The sequence below is a fragment of the Buteo buteo genome, chromosome 25, assembly GCF_964188355.1.
Source record: "Buteo buteo chromosome 25, bButBut1.hap1.1, whole genome shotgun sequence".
In the NCBI taxonomy this organism is placed as follows: domain Eukaryota; kingdom Metazoa; phylum Chordata; class Aves; order Accipitriformes; family Accipitridae; genus Buteo; species Buteo buteo.
This window is the reverse complement of record NC_134195.1, coordinates 11,063,087-11,084,775: the sequence shown is the minus strand read 5'-3', so window position 1 is coordinate 11,084,775 and position 21,689 is coordinate 11,063,087. Positions and strand designations below refer to the sequence as shown.

The 21,689-nt window shown below is 38.0% G+C and overlaps 1 protein-coding gene across 1 annotated transcript in view; it reads right to left on the bottom strand.

Annotated features, from left to right (window-relative positions):
• Window positions 1–7,688: 7,688 nt before the first annotated feature.
• GABRG3 (gamma-aminobutyric acid type A receptor subunit gamma3) overlaps window positions 7,689–21,689 on the bottom strand; it is a 333,754-nt gene continuing 319,753 nt past the window's right edge. The window contains exons 8-11 of the mRNA XM_075057199.1: window positions 19,957–20,109; window positions 11,943–12,139; window positions 10,374–10,403; window positions 7,689–7,967 (exon numbers count right to left, since the gene is read on the bottom strand). Of these exons, the coding sequence (XP_074913300.1) occupies window positions 7,689–7,967; window positions 10,374–10,403; window positions 11,943–12,139; window positions 19,957–20,109 (659 nt within the window). The remainder of the gene's footprint in view (window positions 7,968–10,373; window positions 10,404–11,942; window positions 12,140–19,956; window positions 20,110–21,689) is intronic.

The following is a 21,689-nucleotide window of genomic DNA, read 5'->3' as shown; positions in this document are numbered from 1 at the left end:
CCTCAGTCTTAAATCTTTTAATTTACTGGCTGCTCATGTCGATTATTGAAAATATTTTTAAAGACTCTTTTCAAATTCCTTTCAAGAATACCCTATCAGAAAGGTAACACACTGTTCTTCTTCTCTTAGGTAAATTTTCAGATGTCTCTTTCTACTTTGTTAAGCTCTCGACTTCTATAAGAAAATACAACCACCAACATATGCACACAATACTTGCATTTTCTGATAATGTGTATTTATTTGTATCCAGAAATACAAATGTTGGGATCAAAATACGAATATAAATAGTATTCTAGACGCACAGCCCTACTCCTTAACACAAAGTAAACTGGGATGGATGTGGTTGATAAGGGAAAGGCGTCGTCTGAGAACTTGAGGAGATGAAGCACACGGGTGTTTGACTTTTCTGGTTAGGTCAGTCTGGGGGATCACTAGGATGGCTATCTAACTTAGAATGACATACTGGTACTAGTGCTACCTGTATTATTCAAGGCACATTGGGCACATAATTGTACTTTCATTTCACTATGACGCCACAAGCTGCACTGCTAGCAAAGAAATCACACACCCCTAAGAAAAACTTAGGAAGGAAGGATAATTAGAAATCTAAAATTTTATTTGTGTTCTATAAGAAAGTTCAATTTGGCACATAGTTGGCAGTTTTTATGTGATTCCTAAAATTGCACTCACTTGAAATTAAAAAAAAAATCCATATGTTGTCATGCTGGGAAAAAATGTTTTGAGAGTAGTATACTGAGAGTTTGAAACAGGATTATATGAGGTGTTTGATGACTGCCTGTGACAGCCATAGACTGGGCTCAGATTCCCTCCAGCCTAGCGATCCTACTTGTGACAGCCACATGTTGATCCATGATTCATGGTTGGTATTGCATGTGACTGTGGATGACAATAAAGTCACAAGACTCCTTAATGACTACAAAAGAGAGTATGGGGGACTGATACTGTAATCTCTCTGCACAAGGTTTCCCACTGTTGTTCAGAGGAATGCTTTTTGGTGGAAGCTTATTCTGAAATTTTGTTTCCTTCGGAGTGCTCTGTCTGGCAGTGCCATACTTCCCTGGTCTGCCGGTGTAATACTATCAGATGCAATTATTTTACCAGCTTTCCATGAGTTCAACAGCAGCTCACATTTTAAGGATCCCATGTGGTCTGTAAGTATGGAACGGACTCTGTAGCATGTTCTGTTCCACATTCATTTGTCAGCAGTTTTTTTAAAATATGTCATCAATATTGTTCTCTTCATCCATTTTCTATTAATGTGCAATTTAGAAATTTTGGCATTTACCTGTTTTAGGCCTTACTTAAGTACCTAAATCACAAATCTAACTTTAAGTACTTAAGTTACAAATCTGCTCTCCACAAGCTACTCAACCCTGCCAGAATATGATCCAAAGCTCTTCCTGTTTGCTTGTAAGAATATTTTAACTTAACCCCCTCTTCTGGTCAACGGTCTTGATTGATGGAGGAAGTTTTTGACTCAGACCTGGAGGCCATTTCTTTAAAACTTGTAATCATAACTCAGTCTCAATAACAAACCATCACCACCTTCACTGTGGATATTTCATTCTTCATATTTTATAATACCTTGTGTCAGTACAACTTCATCTCTCCCAAGCGCTGCCATAGGCTCCAAGAAGGTAAAGAGACATTAGGAGATACTAAGTGCTGTATTAAACACTAAAGGGAGCACCTGGGTTCCCCTATAAGAAGCTCTACAGGCTGGCTTAGGCCTCCAAGTAAAGCTGAGTTACGTGAGTGCTTCCATGACACTAAACAGGCTGTTGTGGCTCCTCTGTTTAGTGTCATTCATTACCTAGATAAAAGAATACCTGGCAAACAACTCACTATCAGTGCCTGGTTTGCCTGGTTCAGTCCTTGAGAAAGCCAGCCCAGACATATGAATAAACATAACTACGTGTCTTCTGCTGTCTTACTTTGTCCTTCATAAATAGCAAATGATTAGAAGATCAAAATGCATGTTTTGATATCAAGTAGAGAATTCTCAGGTGTCCCAACTCTGAGGCACTGAACTTTATGATAAATTTTATTGTCTAATTTCACATATATTCTAGGAAAACCCTTGAGGACTCCAGATGCATACAGACACTGACTTGAGGACCCACCACAAAAGAGAAAAAATAAGAGAAAGTAAAGTTTGTAGACAGGAGCACATCAACACAGATCTTGGATATCTCCCTTGAGGAATGTCAGCGGTCACTATCCAAGTGCTTGAATTCAGTCACAATCCAAAGTTATTTAAAGAAACAGCTGCTAGGTAAATTGGATGCTTACAACAATATTTATCCCTAATTCAGGACTTAGTCCTAGACAGGGTTATAGGGTAGCATATCTCTTTGAGTTATCCACCACAGGTACAGTGTACAAAAATTTGCTGTTTAACTTGTCAAAGCAATGCAGTTCAAACAGGGCTTATTTTTTCTGTTGAAACATCATTTCACTTTAGATATAAAACATAGGTTTGTTTTTAGCATCTAAAATAGTGACCTAAATGGTGAGGAAAGTAGATTCTCTGTTTGTTTTCCAGAGAAACCATGGATGCCAGGGGAAAAGGTAAAACTATTAAGGCCACTGAGTCTTGAAGTAAGGCCTTCTTTTTTTGCATATATATACTAGAACCCTTTAAGAGGAGAATGTGATGAACCTTAAGAAGCTTGTAGGCATACAAATATAGTATAAAACTAATGACAGTATGCTTTTTTCTTCCAGTATGTAACTGTAAGTTTCAATGTAAGTTTTCAGTAAGTTGAGCTGATTTTGTGCTTGTCAATTGTATAGGTGAAGGGAGAGAGGAGGGAGGATCTAAAATGAATACAGAAAAGAAAAAAAGGCTCTAAAGGAAAAAGAACCTCACCTTTCAGCTGTGGAAATGCATTCCCAATGCTTTTTTTTTTTTTTTTTTTTTTTTTGCCTGTTTTTTTGCCAGTCTTCTGGGAAGTGACCTGGATGAGGTAAACATCAGCCTTGAGTTTATGCTTTGCATCTCTTGGTGGAATTAAGTTGTTGAGTGAAGAAGGAAGGATTCTGCTAAACTGCTGAAATCCCACTGCAGTTTTCTTGCTAGTTAGGAATTAAGAAACCTACAGACTGCTTAAAAAAAATAAAGAAAAATCAGACAAATTCTCAATGTGTAGTTGAAATCATCTAGAATATTGATCACGCACTGTGGTGCTTAGGAAGAACTCCAGCAAGGTCATTGTCCCTCTTTCTAACTCTCAGGCCAGGAATAGTATATTCTTCAATATCAAGAAATGCTAACAGCACTAAGCCACACTAATGTAACAGGCACAAAGATTTCACTGTAAGCAAGAAGAAGAATATATTGTGAAAAAAATCATCTAATTGTGTGGGCAGTTAAAATTATGCAATATGGCTTGCCTTTCCTTAGTGCTTTATAGAAACCCAGAAGGAGCAGCCAATGGGAAAAGTACAGTCTGTTATGGACAAGTTGCAGTGGGCACTTTGTTTTACAGCTTAGAAGGTAACACTGACCCTCCAGATGGTGAGGCTAGTGGAGCAGGACAGAGTCATTTTTCTAAATGTATGGTGAAATTTGGTGTAAAAAGGAGGTAAGCATCCTTTCCCTTCATGAAATTACCAAGTACGGTGAGTTGTGATAAATTCATGCAGCAACATGAGATGCTAGACTCAGACACATTAGGGCTGCAAGTGTTTGAGGTAGCTCTCCAAGTTATTCGGCAGGATGCCTCCAGTTCCAGAAATATGATTTCCTATCAGCTAAAGGCTCATGTGTCACTGCTGTTCCAGCTGATGAATGTGCAAACCACCAGGTGGATGATTTGGAATTAGCTGTGGGCAGTTGGTGGGAAGAATTGAATAAGAGTAGTGGGACAGAAAACGGCACAGCAATAAAAAATAATTTCTTCCTCCTCTTTTAGCTTCACTACTCATCGCTGTCTCTGTGAGGACAGTTCTGGCTTTTTTGATTCTTCCTCTTGTAATTTTTATCGGTTTTATTGGTATGTGCAATATACCAATATACAGTTGAGAGCTGATGAAAGAGAAAATAAGCATCTGAAAGAGAATAAAGGTTATCAAAGTGCCTGAGGTGTTTTAATCTACAGCCATACTTCTTGATTAGAAAGTTACATTAAAATTGTGTGGTCTGGACATGGAGACAGCATAAACTGGATGCAAGTTCTTGTACGCTTATTCTTGGCTGTAAAAGAAGGAGCTGTCAGTAAGCTAGGCATCAGGGCCAGAAGAACTGAGAAGACTGAATTAAGCAGACCAGTATTTTTATACTGAAAATGCTGCCCTCAATGCAGGAAAACACTGTCCATCAACTTCTAACTGAAGGAGGAGAGTAAGAGGTTTGACTTTAGATCCTCCTGGGAAAAGTTGGTTATCTAAACAAACCCTCACAATTTTTTCTGTAACTTCAAAAAGGAAGGAATGTAATGTGAAGACACCTGATTTTGTGGTTTTACATACATATCCAAATGCGTTCATTTCACTAGTAATTTGGTTTTGCCTTCCTCTGTTCCCTTCCCTTCCTTGGAAGGGTAAAAAAGAAGTACTAAATAACAAAAAGTAGTAGTTGATTAAATGCAAGTCATGAACATGAAATTATCTAATAAGAAGATGTTCTAAAATGCTAAAATGTTGTTCTTAAATTTCTCATTGGACAGTGCACAGAAGTGTTATTTTTTTTCAATTTGCGAAGGAAGCAAAAGAATATCTGGAAGTTAATGAGGATATTCTTACTACTACAGAAGGATATGGCACATAGATTTATGGAGACCTATATCTAGGTGTGTAGAATAATTGCATTTTGAATGATGCAGAGCCTAGAAAGCTTATCTTCCTGAACTCTATGGTTTTTCAGTGGCTGCCAAAGCACAGAGCAGTGAAGCAGAGAGGCTAAACCAAGCAACTAGGAATAAGCAGAGGAATGCATTCTGGAACCTGCCAGCCTGCAGCCAGTCACCTTGCGTATAAATCAAATTTTTGCACATAACCCCAGAGTAGAATGTATCACACAGTAGAATATGTCCTCTACTGTCAGTATAAGAGTGGAAGCCAGTAGTGTCTGCAGATTCTTTCTTGGTTAGGACGGTGGAAAAAAGTGGAATTATATGCTTCCAACTTCTGTTTATTAAAGCACTCAGAAAACAGAGGCAATATGAATGGACTTAGCATAATCAGTCTTCCAAGGAAGGATCTAATGGGATTGCATGCTTTTAGCAGGAATGGGTAGCCATGAGCAGAAGTATAAGAAAAGTATATGCTCATCATCTAAAATGGGAATGTTCCACTTCCACACTTACTCCCAGGACATTCACTCAAGTACACAATTGCTAGGTAAACCTCACTTTACCAGTTCAAGATCTAATGGTGGAAGGCACCTTCTTGTGCCTCATCTGTCTCAATACTCCCACCAAAATCAATTGATTGTGCAGAGGGTTTGCAGGATCAGGCCCCTAAAGGATAATTGCTTCCATTCTTTTATATGAGCTTGAAATATTTCTAGTATTCTTGCAAAATATGGCTGAAGGTGGCTGTTAGAGTAGATTAATTCATAATTAGAGAGCAAGATATTCAACTTCAATTCAATCACCTTCTTGCACTGCTGAAAATATATCTATCCATACTTCCAAGTGCAGGACACAGCGGTTTATGGATAGATTTTACAGAGTAATTTGCTACTGAGAGTTCGCAAAAACTTCAGCATGTATTTTGAAATCAGAAGCTTATCATGAGTTTAGAAAATACCAGACTGGGCAGATTTTGCTAAAAATAAGGTTTTGATCCTGCCCCAAAATATTTCTTCTCTGTGCTTCTACTTCGGATTTTGTCAGTCCTTAGAGAAGTTATTCCCCTCCCCCACGTAAACCAAGCTCTGTCTCTGGTATTTTAGGCAAGTGACAAACAGAAGAAAGTGTTTTGAATAACTACAGTTAGCTTCTGTGTTAGTAATTTTTTTCAATTAAAAACTCACTGGAAGCACAGAGCAACAGCAATGACAGACAGTGATGTTTCAAAGAACATGACAGCATTTCCTTTCCTTTAGAATTACCATTTCATTAGTTTTTGCTTGTTTGCAGGATTTTCCTTCTGAGGAGAAAAAGAACTGCTCTTCAATCACATCTACTACTCATTTTTTATCAAATACTGTGTGGAAGAGGCACACATTTTTTGAGATGATAAAAAACTATCAGGTCCTCCAGAAGAGAAAAAGAATAGAATTTTGGTTTTAGACATGTTTTAACTTTAATCTTTTGTAACCATTTGTCATCCAAAGGATAGTGAAAAGCCATTGCTATTTAATTTTGAATCTGTTTTGTTTGCTTAATGACAATTACTGAGACAGTCTGTAAAAGATGTAATCTAGTTTAACACTGTAGTTTTTGAAAAAATAGGTAGTTTAAGAATTTAATGGTCAAAAGCTTGAAAAGTACAAAATAGCTTTTTAGGGTAAAATATAGTTGGTAGTTTAGGAAAAAAATGAAAACAAGCTTTTTCTACATGTGGCAACTATTCCATCTTTAATCCAAGTGAGACAATTGAGTTCCCGTAATGCAGTATCCAAGTCAAAAGTGTTCAATCTTCAGCTCAGACTCGGAACAACTGCTGTGAGTAAGAACTGCAGTATTTGACTTTACGGAAGGGACAAAAAATGACCTTTGGCACACATGTTTTTCAATTTTGTAAAATAACTTTGAGAGAAAAAATAGGAATGCATGAAAGCACTTTTTAGTAAATTGCAATCTGAAGAAGGTCACATATTCTTAGTGCTATTTATAGGGATTTTTACTCATGGCCTATCAACTATGATCTGCTACAATGACATAAACAAGAAGGAATCATGTCCTGCTTCAAGGAGAGTACTCTAGAAATCAGTGACCATCCTGTGTTTAACCAGTCATAAAAAAGACAGTTAAAAGCTTGAAAAACTGTAGAAGTTATGCCTACAGCTGCCTCAGAGATAGGCAAGTCTTTTATTTATATCAAAATAATAGCTTTCTTATAACTCTGCCTTTTCACCTTAAGTTAAAACCAATATGTAACTGGCTAATTCCATGAATCCCAGACCTTTGCAGAAAGTAACGTCCATGTTTTGATCCCACCAGAGACATTTCTTACTGTCTTTTGGTGGTTTCTGTATAGAAAGGAGATCATCAATGAAATATTTCCAAAACCTGTGGGACATAGCTCAAGCAAGTTTAAATACAAATGAGTGGTTTCATTGGCTTTGGCTTATTTGCCAGTGCCAGTGTATGTTGCTCTGAGCCTCAGGGATATGGCAGCATTTTGAAGAAACTATGGGAATGAAAAACAAAGATGACATATTTAACCTTTGCCTGAACTGTGTATAGCTTCTATGCCAAGGGAGAATAGAGATTCTAATATACAAGAATTATTCATAAACATCGCTTACACTACAAATTCAGCTGAATTTTGTAAGAATCTTTTCCTTAAAATGAATAGCAGTAAGGAGAGAATTCTTCCATGTTTTTCTTTTTCAGGCAATTACATATTAAAATTCTTCATCAGGCTCTGTGATGGTGAAGGTTAATGTGGCCTTTATAATTTGAGATGAAACTGACCATGTCCTTCACTTTTTCTGCACTTTTACCATCCCTCCACAGTGTGAAAACAGCAGTCTTCACCACTACAGGCAACATTTAAAGATAGAGGTATCCAACCCAGTAGACCAGGTTAAACAGCAGAAAAGATGTAGGAAAAAAGACCCTAGAGTAAGAGTCCAGTTCTAAGATGTCTATGTGAATCCGTCCTCTCCTCCATGAGCCTGATTTACACTCTTCGTAACAACAGAAAAAGCTCTGGCAGTCTTTCCCATCCAGACATTCATAGACACACGCATCTTCAAATTCTTGCCAGTACATGGCATTGTTCAATGTGATGACTGTAGTTGGTGGTCTCATATCAAGTACAGAATAATTCTGAGGAGAGAAAAAGAAACCAACAGTTTGATAAGCTTCCATGGATGGTGCAGATCACAATTAATACTCATGGGAAAAAATCACAGGAGCTGAGAATAAGAAGTCAATACTATAGGAATTCTAGATTTAGGGAGCATCTTTCTTTCCCTCAAAAAATGCATTTTCAGATGAACTTCCATAGAGACATTGTGGAGCAGCAAGCTGAATAATTCTAGGTGGATTTTCTACTTGGGTAACTCAAGCATATATTTCCTAGTAATCATTTTTTCACACTTAGGACTTCACTTGCCTGTCAGAATATTATTTGCAAGTTGCTTTAAACACTTGCAGCTACTACATTTAAGAATGGATTCTGAAAAATAAGGAAGATGTCCCCCCTCCCCATTTAATTACTGAACAATCTTCACTTAGTATAGCTGCATTCACTGCCTTTTTGCGATGGTTTATAAAAACAGATATGGTCAGCAACAGATAGTGATGATTTCAGTACAGGATTTCAAAATGCCATCCCTAGGCATGTCCTCTTAGTGTTTATCACACTAACCGTGCTCAGAAATAGGACACTCTGGTATCACACATCCTCGCAGTACCACTCGCGCCTACAGACCTCTCCTTCTTCAATGTTCTCCTTATTTACACTTTGTCAGCTTTTCTGTCACACCATTTCCTTTTCATGAGAGGTGCTTTCTCACAATAGTCTTCTCTCTCATCTAGCCACCCATTCCATCCTCACAAATGTCACCTCCTCCACTGGCATCACTAGGAAAGGTCCCATCAGCTTTGCTGCCTGTCTGCACTGCCCCGACAAAGCAGACCCCAGTCCTGTCAACGTGGTTTTCTCCAACCCGGGGGCCCTTCCGCTCCCTGAGATTGCGCTGAGCACTGCATTTGCCTGCAGAAGCATACTGGGTATGCGCTAACAAGCTATTCACACCTCTGCATCGTGCCTGTTTGCATTCTGGAGGATGGTCTGGGCCCCAGCTTCCACACTTACTATACATAGTACTCAATAGTTCCTGTTGAATGTGCTGGGCCGTATCTGAAAACTTTCACTCTGGATGTGAAACACATCAGTGATATGACTGATGTGCCTCAGTGGAAATTTTCCTTTTTCTATTGACTTAATTTTCTTTCTACAAAACCTTTGGTTTGGCACATGATAATATTACCCATGTCATTAAAAATGCTGGTCCCTGAGCTAAGAACTTGACGTGGCATCTCTCTGCTTAGGTGTTGGCATCTCCAATATAGATAACTGCATCTGAACAACTGCCCTATGGTATCTCCAGCCAATTACTTCTAGGACACAAGTCATCTCATCATAAGTAAATGGCTAAGTTCTCTCAGGTGCATTGTGCTGTCGACTGTGAACAGACTGCAGTTTAGAAGGAGATTATTGCAAATCTATTTGTTGTGAATGACTTTATCTCTGAGATTAGATGACAGAAATTACTCCCTCATGGTCTTCTCTCTCATTTGTAAAGTTTCAGGTGGCTGGTTTCAGAGCTTTACGATGTGCTGCCCATGGAAAAGGTCTCAGATTATTGTGTAAGCAATCATTTTTTGACTGTAGCACTTTGGGGAGAAAAAAGCTATGACTAAAGTATACATGGAAATTTTCTATACCACTGTGTCACATATTGTTCATTTATTGCAGGCCTTTATGAAAATTTTCTACTCAGGGGCTGAAATTTTCTATGCCTGGCTACAATATTTATGTTAAAAAGAAGAAAGGGTAAGTTAGATCTCTCCAGATGATTTTGGTAAGTGAAGATAAATAAGTGCCCTGGTTCTGCAAAGGAAACTTTCTCATCAATCAATAGTTTGGGTTTTTTTGTTGTTGTTTTGTTATATCATCTATCTGCTCAGGACAGAAGATAAAATAAATGCCCTGATAATACAGAGAGATTAATCTGGCTGCTTTAATCTCTGTCAGCTAGGAGGGGTCCTGAAGTGACTAGATACCTATTTGAAAATCCACCTGAAAGCTTGCTAAAGATTTTACAGATATAAATAAATTAATTATTTTCTATGAAACAGTTAAAGCTCCATATAAGTTTATGACATAACTTGTGCTTATTACTTTTTTATAAAATGCAATGAGAAGCTGCAGTATTGTATAAAGCAGACACACAAAATTTCGAGGTAAAAATAACACATAATATTCTACACTTGACCCTTCTCTCTCCCAAATCATTCGATAAGTCCTTATAGAAAGAGGCAGCTATGTTCCTCTGCCACAGCCAAAAACAAACTGACCTTTTACAAAAAAGCAAAACAATATTTATAGTGAAGTCATGGTAAAGCATAACATAGCGTTACAGCTTTCTCAGGAATTATTGCAAGTAAATGTCAACTATATATTCATGCCTCCATTGCTCTCATGGAATAAAATAGCTTACTTACCATCACATGACCAAAACTGACATCAGGTAGCTTAAATACAGATAACAAAAGAATTATTCAGAAGAAAACATACTTATTGCTTCATATGCATCTAATGTTCCAAAGCATTCCTTAAACAAAGCCTTTAAATGCATTTGTTCATAAAACACATCATGCTGAGTATACTATATATTCAGCATAACATTCTGTACACTTTAAAACTACATGAAACCTCAGCAGAATGCACACCTAGTTTCCATCCACTTTAAATTTTTATTCAACCCATTACATTTATTTATTTAGCAAACAATAGCTAAGTGAGCATTTGTTCTTGTGTTAATTTAAATCTCATCAATGTTGCATGCTTTCCCTCATCTTCATTCACATGTCTGGAAATACATCCTACTCACAGAGATACTCGTGACTTTTTCATTGAGTCTTTCTATAGGATGGCAATTTTAGTTTGATCATTAGCAAGTTCATTTTGATTGTCTCACACTTTTCTTTTGGTACTCTTTTGCCTTTTGTGTGCAATGCATTTTTACAAGAAGCTATTAGAGGTTTAATGGAGTTTTCATTGACTAAGTCTATGGCTTTCTAGGCTTTCTCTAATTCCATATTTGTTTCAGCTTTTCCTTCATTAGTTCTTCATTTAATCATTTTCTATAGCTCTTCATTCAATCCCTTTTTACCTCATGACCTATTATTCCCTGAATTTAGCATTCTCTCTTCAATTTCCTCGTTCACATTTTTCCTATTTGGCTTTGTATTTCTGATTTCAAATGTCCTTATTTCCTCCATTATGCAAAATGGCTTTCAACATCTCCAATTACCAATCTCAAACACATAAGATTTTCCACTGACCTTGAGTGGACAACTCACTTCCCCTTCCCTATGTTTATACTGAAATTTTTCTCCATTATACAGCCCCCTCTCATCCTTGTACTCAGTTATGAAGTACACCAGCCAATTCTTCCTGCATGATTGTTTTAACTGATTCTGAATAAACAGCTTTTGTGTGTGTCCGGGCATTACTCTTGGAAGTGTCTTTTTGGCCAAAAATGCAGCCATGCATAAAACCTTTGTAAGTGACTTCCTCTGGTTTTGCACTTGGGAACAAGGCCCTTTGTCCATAGGGCTAAAACCAAGTGCTGGTTCCCAGTGGAGACATTGAAATCCCACTTGTAAAGTTCATAAATATTTCTAGACCTGTTAAGCCATGAAATAGCAGGTGTATTTGAATACACACTGATGTGCATATATTTGTGTAACAAGCTATGCAATCTGTTTCAGTGGGAGCCCTTTATGACTACCAGCACAGTAACTGGAGGACAAAAGACGCGTAGGCAGGGTTGCTGCCTCATGGTCAGCAGGCCGCTTCTGTTAGAAACGGACCTTACTCAACATGCACATAACTGCTTCTACTGTTACTGCAGCTGTTTTCCATCAGCTTTCAGGGCAGACCACACCATAAACTGGGAAGAGCTCAGAGGAGCAGAGTATCATGGAATTACAGACTGTCGTTGAATGATTCTCCGCTCTCTGAGCCATGGACATACTAGAAAAGAAATTTAAATGCTCCCATCTTACCGACTTTTTCTTCTTAGTACAGTTTGGTTTCCTGCAACTTGAGTAGTAGTTGAGGGTTGCATACTCCATCAGAGCAGCAAAGACAAATAGAAAGCATACAGTCACAAACAAATCCATAGCAGTGACATAGGAGACACGGGGTAATGACTTTCTTGCAATGGTACTCAAAGTTGTCATGGTCAATACTGTGGTGATGCCTGCAAAGAGAAACTTGATTTAATTGTATGCAACATCATTTCTCCATGTGGCAGAAGACTCTTTAGAAACAACCATAGAAAACAGAAATGCAAAGTGTATCCAAATAATTAATTAATTTCATTTGGTAGTAGAAAAAAATTATGAAAAAAAACTTTGGTAAAGCCAGTGGTATTTTGTAAACACCTCAGCTATTTATATTTGTCTTTGCAAAAGTGACATTCCCATGCCTCTCAGTATGCTTTTCCTCATCTCTTCCCTTTTCTGGTCCCAGTTAGGTTGGAGTCGGGGGTGAGTGAGAAGGAGAGAAAGAAGAAATTTTTGAAGAAAAATATAAACCGGAAAAGATACTAAACCCAGAAAAATAAAAAATAATAAACCTAGAAAATAATGGAGAAAATATGGTCTTTTTCACAGCAGTACTGCTGTCATGAAAAATCTTGTGCTCAAAAAAGAAAAAAAGGGAGGGGGGGAAGAAGAGAAATTTTGCTGCAGAGTTCTGACCATGAATTTTGAAAAAATCTTTTCACACTGCTGCTTTCTTGGGAGTCCTCCACTGCTATTTTCCTTTGCAATAAGGGAAAACAGGCTCTCATGCAAACTTCAGATGTAACCTTAATGGAAATAGCCTTTTTAATTCATACAAAGCATCACATCTTAGACTGATTTAGTAATAATGAATATAATGGGAATTATTTAGTGTGAAATATCCTGAAACAATAAAACCAGTCCTAGAATGAAATCTATGGGGTGTCAGTTATTTGGCTGTTGGTAATTCATATAATTTCTCTTCATTCCTGAGGAATAGAAATCTTTTCATTCCCACTTTGGACTGAAGCTTTTAATTATTTGTTACGAACTGCAAGCCTTCTGATAGAAAAAATAAAACTCCTCACTAGCTTAGGAAGAAAAATAAAGCTCTCGCTCAAATAAGTCTCAAGAGAGAACCTGCTCTAAAAACAACATAACGATAAGGTAATCTTTCTTTTTATAGTTAAAGTGATATTTTGCAATGGTACACAGTGTTTGAAATGGCGGGGGATGACTTAAATTATGCCTTATAGTAAAATTACTTCCCACAAACAGCACTCCAGAGACAAATAAGTATCTGTGGATTACTTTTGACTACTTTCTGTTTATGAAGGAATGCCTACCTCTGATTTGTAGCATTTGATAGAAACTACAGCAACTCACAAGAATAACTCTCCTCACTCGAACTGTCATAAAGTCTGGAAGAGCCAGAAAGCAGGTTATTGCCTGGGCCCCAACCTTCTTCTACAATGAATAATAACTAATTTTACTCCTTAAATATCCACTACGCAGAAACAAACAAACAAACAAACAAACAAGGTTGCTGAAAAAAACATAACCCAATAAACAAGATGAAGGCAATGCTGATAGGAAGTGGGAAATGTGGACTTTGTGTGTACCTTGGACATCTAAAAGCTATGGGGAAAATATTTCTGTTTCCTGTCATCTATGTCACCTCCCAATATAAGCACATGTGGCTGCCATGATCCAGCAACCTCTCCAGATCCCTCAACATCAGTTCTGTAACTAGCTGATGCTTTTAAAAACCTCCAGAGATAAAGCTCATCCTTAGCCATTCATCACAGTAGTCAACTGCAAAGATGCCCAACTGCAAAATGTGTTGACTCACTAGCCTTGATTTGGCCCTTCCTAGCAATAGCTTAATTAGAGTTTTTCTATGACCCTGACTCAGGCCTTGGGAGACGCTAACTTCAGGAGAACTGCATCCAGACTATGACATACTCTACAATATGAAATGAAGTTCTTTAACACTTTCTAACACACATTTAGATTTCTAACACAAATCTGTCCATTTCAGAGGCACATGTACATGCATCTGCTCTCCAGTATTCTACTACCTTTAAAAAATTCCTCAAAAGCTGTAGTGTTCTTCCAGCACAATATACAGTGTCCTTTTTACATGGACTCAAGGGAAAGTTTTTATTTCCTGCTCATCCTGTGATAGGATCTCAGGTTACTTTAGGACACTTATTTTATTAAAAGGCTAAAAAGAACTAAAAGGAGAAAAGAAAAAAGCTTGCAATGCTCAAAACCATTTTTTCTGCAAAGGTCTGCAATTTTTCTACTGAGTGCTGTATTGACAATGTAATGTTTTTCCTCTATTTTTACTGAAATGGATGTATAACTTTGTATTATTTGTGACAAGAAATACTGTGCAGGTATCTGTAATGATGTCCAACTTCCAAAGTGACTGTGGACAGGAAGACAAAGAAGTGAAGGAAAAATTACCATTAGCCTCTGTGCTTAAGTGCAGAAGTCCTCAACTCAGCCTGAGTCCTATATCCGCGCCTTAGAGCTGAATGTGAATTGCCTGCCCGAATCATGCTTGAGACTTTGGAAACCTAGAAGCTCTAGGTGAGAACTAAGCAAAACCAGACCAGTAAATCATGTTGTAAATGCCTCACTGATACAGAATCTGGGAGTTTTGGATGGCTCTGGACTAATTTTAGCTGTTTGAAACAAAGTAGGTTCTTCTAAATTTATAGACACAGCAATAGTGTAAGATTTATTTTGGTTTTAAGATATTAATATTGTACGTCCTCAGTCTCTTAGACAACAAATCACATTTTGCTACCATAATATAAAACCTTGGGGAAAGGAGAGTTTAGCATTCTCACAAGCTATCATAGTTTCTGGATTATACGTCACATTTCAAATTACAGCGAGGGCATGGGACAAGATTACTGAGCACATAGATGGAAACATCCGAAGGTAAAATAAATATAATTTTACTTCTATTATTTATACAAAATATTTTTATGATATGAAATCCAATAGAAAAGCATCATTCTTCATTTAAGATGAGGCTTGGACTTGGATTCCAGCCCACACCATAAACAAGCAATGGGTTTTTGAAATAATAAAAATTCTGTTGAGTGTATCAATTTTACATCTAACACATTGGCACAAATTTTAAAATATTAAAATTAGCCTTATGGGGATACATACAGAGAACAACGAGAAAGAAAGTGCACCAGATAATACAGTTTTGTATTCCTATACATTCACAAGTCAGAATATAGATATGCATATATGAATAAAATGCAGCACCCATTATTTCCAAAGAGAATATCTAGATTACATACCTTTAGCTCATTTTATCTCTCATACTAACAAAATTAGGTTTGTTGAGTAGTTTCAAATGCAATAAACCTTGCCAGATGAAATTGTTAAGTCTCTCACTTTGAGGAAGCCCGTATGGCAAAGTGAGCTTTGCATCTGTTATTGAAATTCACAGTGCTCATGAACTGTCTATTTCAACACAATTTTAATATCAGCCAAGGACAGCTTTGAACAAACCTGGCTTCAAAATTTTCAGGTAGACAAGTGTAAGTGGGAGCTTACAAGTTTGTGTATAAATTCCATTTTGTGACATTTGTATTCTCTTAGGAAATTCCACACCAAAGATGCTATTTGATAAATCAAAAAGGACTGTCTGGGAGATCAAATGATGCAGGGATACATAATGCATGAGAACATTTTAACCTTTAGATCATTGGCCTAAACAGTTGTTTAAAAGTATTACTGTGTAAAAGCTGCTTATTGGGCAACCGTATGCAAAGTGAGGTAGCAGGAGGTTCAGTGTTAGAAACCCTTTGGTCAGCGATGCTCGTTTTTTCTTATTTTCCAAAGGGTGTGTTGGTGGGACACTGGAGGAAAGGTGTACTGCTTCTCCCCATGCTATCACTTATTATAAACTTAATTTCTCCACCTTTCTGGTCTGGCACCTGTTTAGAGCACTGGCTTGGTTTTCTAGTGAATAAACTTAAGATGGAATGGCAAGGAAAGCAATGTTCATTTTTTGTTAAACATCACCTGTATCTTCTTTTACATCAACACATTGCTGGCCTTGATACCCATTGTATTTTTATAAACTGCAGTTTGAAGTTGCTTTGTAATAGCTGCCTAGTCCTATTACATATTATACCCATTTTGAAATAGTAGGGGGAAACTGGATGAAAGCTTCAGTTTAACTTAATTCCCTTCATCTTCAAGGAAAACAACCTATTTTTTTCCAGATCATAACTCTTCTTCAGACATTTGCTGGCTGCTCTTGACTATGAACATAGGGAGAAAATAATTTTGATCACTAGAGACAAGCAGAAACAGCAGAGAGCCTTTCTTTTTTCTCTTTGAATGGAGGGCAGAATAACCTGGGATCACAAAACACAGTTCTCATCCAACACTCAAATTCTATTTCCAGTTTCCCACTGACTCTTCAGGTGGCCTGGAGTGAATCACATTGCCACTCTGGGCCTCAGCCCCTCAAAGTGCATATGAAAAAGGGACTATGATGCCAAGTTTTTAAAGAGCACTTTGATGGCTCCAGACAGTGCTGCTGAAAGGATACTTATGGTCCCATTTTTTCACCCTCACAGCCAAATACCCCGATTACACTTATTTTTTCCAGCACAGAAATAGCTTATTACTTAGCATTATTCAGAAAGCAGTAAAACCTGTCCTTCATGTAATTGTGATTAGTTGCCAATAGCTCAGGAAATTACTCATTAATTTCAGAGAGTGAAATATTTCCCTGATGCTAGCCCTTTACATTAATGCAGCTATACTTGGAGCAGGTCTGGTGCACCGAGTCTACAATTAATTTCAACTAATTAGCAGGAGAATTTCAGCGGTTTGCCTTTGGCTGTATTACTCAAAATTTCACCATGTGCCACTATCCAGATGTGGATGTGTGCTGCTGCTTAGACAGATTTATAAGTTGTGCTATACAAGCAGACCTACAGTAAACTGGGAACATCTGCTTACTGCACCCCAAGTGTCAACAGGCCATTGCTGGTTTTGGAGCAACAGGATTCTGTGCACAAAAAGAGGTGACCCATTATATATTATTTTCTTGTCATTTGACTTATTAAAAAGTTATATTTTAGCCCAGTAATTTAATTCTTCATCAGAGTTTTAGGAGTTAGTCATGATAGCCATTGAATATAGCCTTGGAACATCTCATTTTTATGTTCTTACTTCAAATTCATGACCTCAGTATATGAATACATATTTTGTCTGAAGTTCCTGCTGGCTAAGGGGATGAGGCAGGGAGAGCCACACTGTTGGGACTAGTGATCTAACTTACTTCCATGTCTAATTAATTGGAAAATGGAGCTGTGTGGTGTGGGGAACCTCCCTCAGGGACAGGGTATGAACACTGCTTACAGAAAATCAGTAATGCAAACTGTTAGATGCCTCTTCTCCCTTTTCTGTTATGCATTAAGAAGGATAACCTAAATGGATGCTGTGTGACTCTGCACACACACGGGGCTTCAGACTCCTATTTAGAAAGATGGATCATGGTCAATCTTTCCTTATGTCCACTGAGTCACCCAATTTAAGAAGAAAGTAGTTCAGCAGAGAAGTACTCTAAAGACCTGTTGCTCAATTTTCTGGACATCAGAGGCAAGACTATACAGTCATGAACAGGCAGTTGTACAGCTGCTCTGTCCTCACCTTCGTATAGTCTTCACACTGTCCTGGAGGTGGAGGCAGTCACAGAATAACTGTAAGTCTTAGGGTCCATCATATTGCTGGAGCCACAGTATAAAGGCACTTTGACACTCACATGAAGGGAGGGAGGACTGAATATTTATTTCTTGGAAAATAACCTCAGAAAACTGGACCCACATGATGCCACATGACTTATAATGGTCAGAAGTGCTACGCTTGTTAATTTTACAAATCCTGGATCAAATCCAGCAGGCTATGGTCTTGTGCTGACCTCACACAAAATGGGTTTTAATACAGAATTATCTGTGAAGTGTGAACCAGTGTTGGCTGCTTGCAGTTGTCTTATTACAGGTTCTCTGAGACTTTTCGTTCTATTTATTGATCATGTTCCATAGCTCCACGTCACTGAGCTGCTCTTGGTTTGGAAGGATGCCCCTTGTCACTCACTAAGAATTAAAGCTGATACAACTTCCCCCTAGGAAGATACCTAAGGATTGATAGCAGGAATGGCTGGCATATAGCTTCATTGCTTAAATAAAGCTGTGGCTAGTGAGGGGGTTACACTTAGAGGATATTTTTGGTAACATATTTCTTCTATCATTCAGCAGAAAGTTACTCAGCTATCAAAGCATTAGAAGTTTTGGGAGGAAGAATGTTTGTAACCTGGGCCTTAGTGCACCCTGAATAGATGACTGCATGTTTTTTGCATGAGTGAAGGACTTAGAAAGTGGGGTCAGACTTCTGGACAATTTCAAGAGATTTAGCAGCTAAAATCTCATTCGGAGTGAATGGACTTCAAAGTTTCTTTAGCACTTCATTTTTCTTTTTCCCTTCAGGGCCTTCAGGGGGTTTATGCTAGAAGCCACAGCACCCTCAAAATTGGTGGTTGCTCAGATTTATTAGTGCAGGAGAGAGACAGACTGAAAGAGGACAAGTCATTTTGAACAACTATATAAAGTCTGCATTGTCAAACAAGGTGTCTTCCTCCTGAAATCAAGTAGAGCACCTCTCCATGGTGTTTGAAAGAGAGCTAACGGAAATGGATTCACATATAAGTAACCACCATTTCTGGTAAACACTGAGTTACTTGGATGAAAAACAATGAGGAGTACTGATGACTCTCGATCAGCTGTTTAGGGGAGTGGGAGGCAGAGGTGGTTTGTACAAATGGCCTCTCTTACACTGTGGTTGAAGGAAGGCTTGTCGTCACACAGCAGCACTGGAGAACACCCTGCCTGCTGCAGGCTGCCTTCAAGTGTCCTCCAAGGAGGTGCAGCCTGTTCGCAGCCCTTGTCCTCCAGTCTTTCCTTGCAGCAGCATCATCCTCTCAAACCTGGGGACTCAGTTGCTCCTACAAATGCCTCCTGTCTGATTTCAGTCCAAAAAGTCAGGCAGGTCAGTTTTTAATAATTTGTTCTTTCAAACTGAAATGATTTAGAAAGTTCAGCTGGTTAACTGGAGATGGTAACAAACTCCAGCAGGAGGAAGCAAAGAATAGATGGGCATGGTAACCTTTGTGCTCGAAAACAGGCATGTAAACCTTGACATAGCCTCCCCTTTTCCCTAGACTGGTAGATTTCTGAATCAGTTCATCTCAGCAGCCCTGGCAACCACAATCCGGACTAAAATGTTTTTCCTTCAGTTCTGATGTACACCTATAATTGGCTATTATAGAGCCCTATACCCTTGATGCTGCCAAAACCTGCAGGTTTTCATATAGAAATAAGAATAAATGGTCAACATTTCTAAGTGTATCTTAAAGCACAATGCCAAAATGCACATGCTGCTCCTGACATAAATGAGCTGCTGGAAAACCTATACCAGCATAAATCTCCACAATCTATGAAAAATATCTATACACCCAGTGTGGTGCTCAACTTCAAGCATGCAAGCTAAAACACTTTGCATGAGTTAATATTATTATATCCCACAGTTTTCTGTATATATAAGACATAATGCCCTGTGGGGGAGAGTTGCAGAAAGGAAGCAAGCCAGCAGTGCAATTAATTTATTCTTCAAAAATGTCACTAAAATATCATGGTGAGAACAAGGAGGCAGACATTCATTCTAGAATATCATGCAAAATAGGTGGCAGTGTCATTCTAAAGGGTCAGGGTAGTTTACTTTTAATTATACTATTAAAGGCAGAAAACCAGATACTTCAGTGATAAATAGATCTGGGTCTGCAAGATGTGGTAGCAATAATCCAAAGCACATAGCTAGTGGTCTCTTTGAAAGGAAGTTGATGTTTCCAAATGATAGTGTAGGAACTACACAAAGAGAGCAGAAAAGGGAATTATTAACAACTTACCTAATGCTGTTCTTGCTGGTGTGGCATCTTTTTTAATCCAAAAGGATACCCAGGAAAGAACAACTGTTAATATACAGGGAATGTATGTTTGAATAGTAAAGTATCCCATTCTTCTACTTAAGTCGAAGTATATAGTCATGACTACATAATCACCTGCAATAATAGCACAGAAAATAAATTGACATTGTGGTGAGATACAAACAGTTCACTGATGTGCTAATTTTTTAAGCTTCATAAAGACACTGCATATGAAATATTTCTTAGTGTTTCGAGAGCATCTGTGCAGTAATGCTCACAGAATAGAATTTAAATAAACTTTTCCATTCTAATTTCCTTTAGTTTTAGGTCTCTCTGGAAATGTTGGTCTATTTGGACAGGCAGAGGCTCTCAGTAATCATTTTGGATGAGTAAATTTTTGAAAGGCATCTTGAATTTCCAGACTTGATATTTCTGGATGCGTCCATGGCCACAAAAATGAAGCTACTATCATTCACCAGATTCTGTAACAAAGCCACACAAAATCCCTCCTTCTGCAGGCTGTGCCTTCCCTGCCCTAATTTCAGCTTTGAGTGACTTCTGTTATCTTCTTTTGAGATATGAATCAGGCAGTAGGGGTCTTTATGGCAAGTGTAGCATGCACATGAATATGCCTTTACATAAGAAGTCATTTATAGACACTAGACCCTCAATGCTGGAGAGAGAGGTCAGACTGCGTGCTTTTAAAGGACTCATTAAAAATCAAGCCTCTTTTTGTCAGCATTCCTCCATTTCAAAGCAGTTGTGGTCACTTGTGGTGTCTGTAAACCTTCAGAAGGTGAGTCTGGATATGAAGTTTATTATTCTGCTGGATAGTAAAAATCATAAAATCAAGAGCTCAGTAAGAAGGCTAGTTTATCTCACATTATATGATTTTCTTCACAGTATCTCTTCTGCTAACCCTCCTGACTCCACAGGGGATAATAATCTGTCCCTCTCTCTCTGCTCAGTAGAGGCTACTGACCTTATCACCGCTCTCCTTACTAACAGCTCCCTCAGCTTCATAGATGTTAACTATCCTTTTCTCTCAGTCAGAGTGATTAACAGTAATGAAACTGAACTGAGACCTATTTCTGCACTTTGCTTGAAGTAAGTTCCTTCTATTTCAGATGTGAAGAAGAGTTTATATGCCTGAGAACTTTTATGAGGTTTTGCTGACCACGTCAGACCTGACCTAATAAACTCTATTGCTTCTTGTTACAAACCTTGACTTTCTAGAATATGGTATTTGCAGAAGGTGTCATTTGCAATAGGTAGGTAAGTCTGTCCTGTTACAGCAAAGTGTTAGAAGACTGAAGAAATTGGTAGCACAGAGAGATTAATCCTCCAAGGAATGTACACACAACTCACCCAGGTAGAGGCATAATGGGTTCATTAGTTGAGACAGCTTAAAACCTAATCTTGTAGTAACAGAGAACATATGTACAAATGCATTTAATACAGTGGGTATTTTGACTATAGCTAAATATTACATAGAAAAGAAATTAATTCGGTAAGAATACCTTCCGTCCAAAGAATCTCTGAAGGCCACTGTAAAATGAGTGAGCTACCATAAGCTATGAAGTCAAAGGTAAATAAAAATCTGAGGGTGGGATTTGGGGAAAGAAACTTAAAACAATGAGGCAAAAGGAAAAGTTACTATGTGTTAAGTAGATCACTTTGAGATAGATATATTTGAAAGAGGTTGGTAGGCCTTT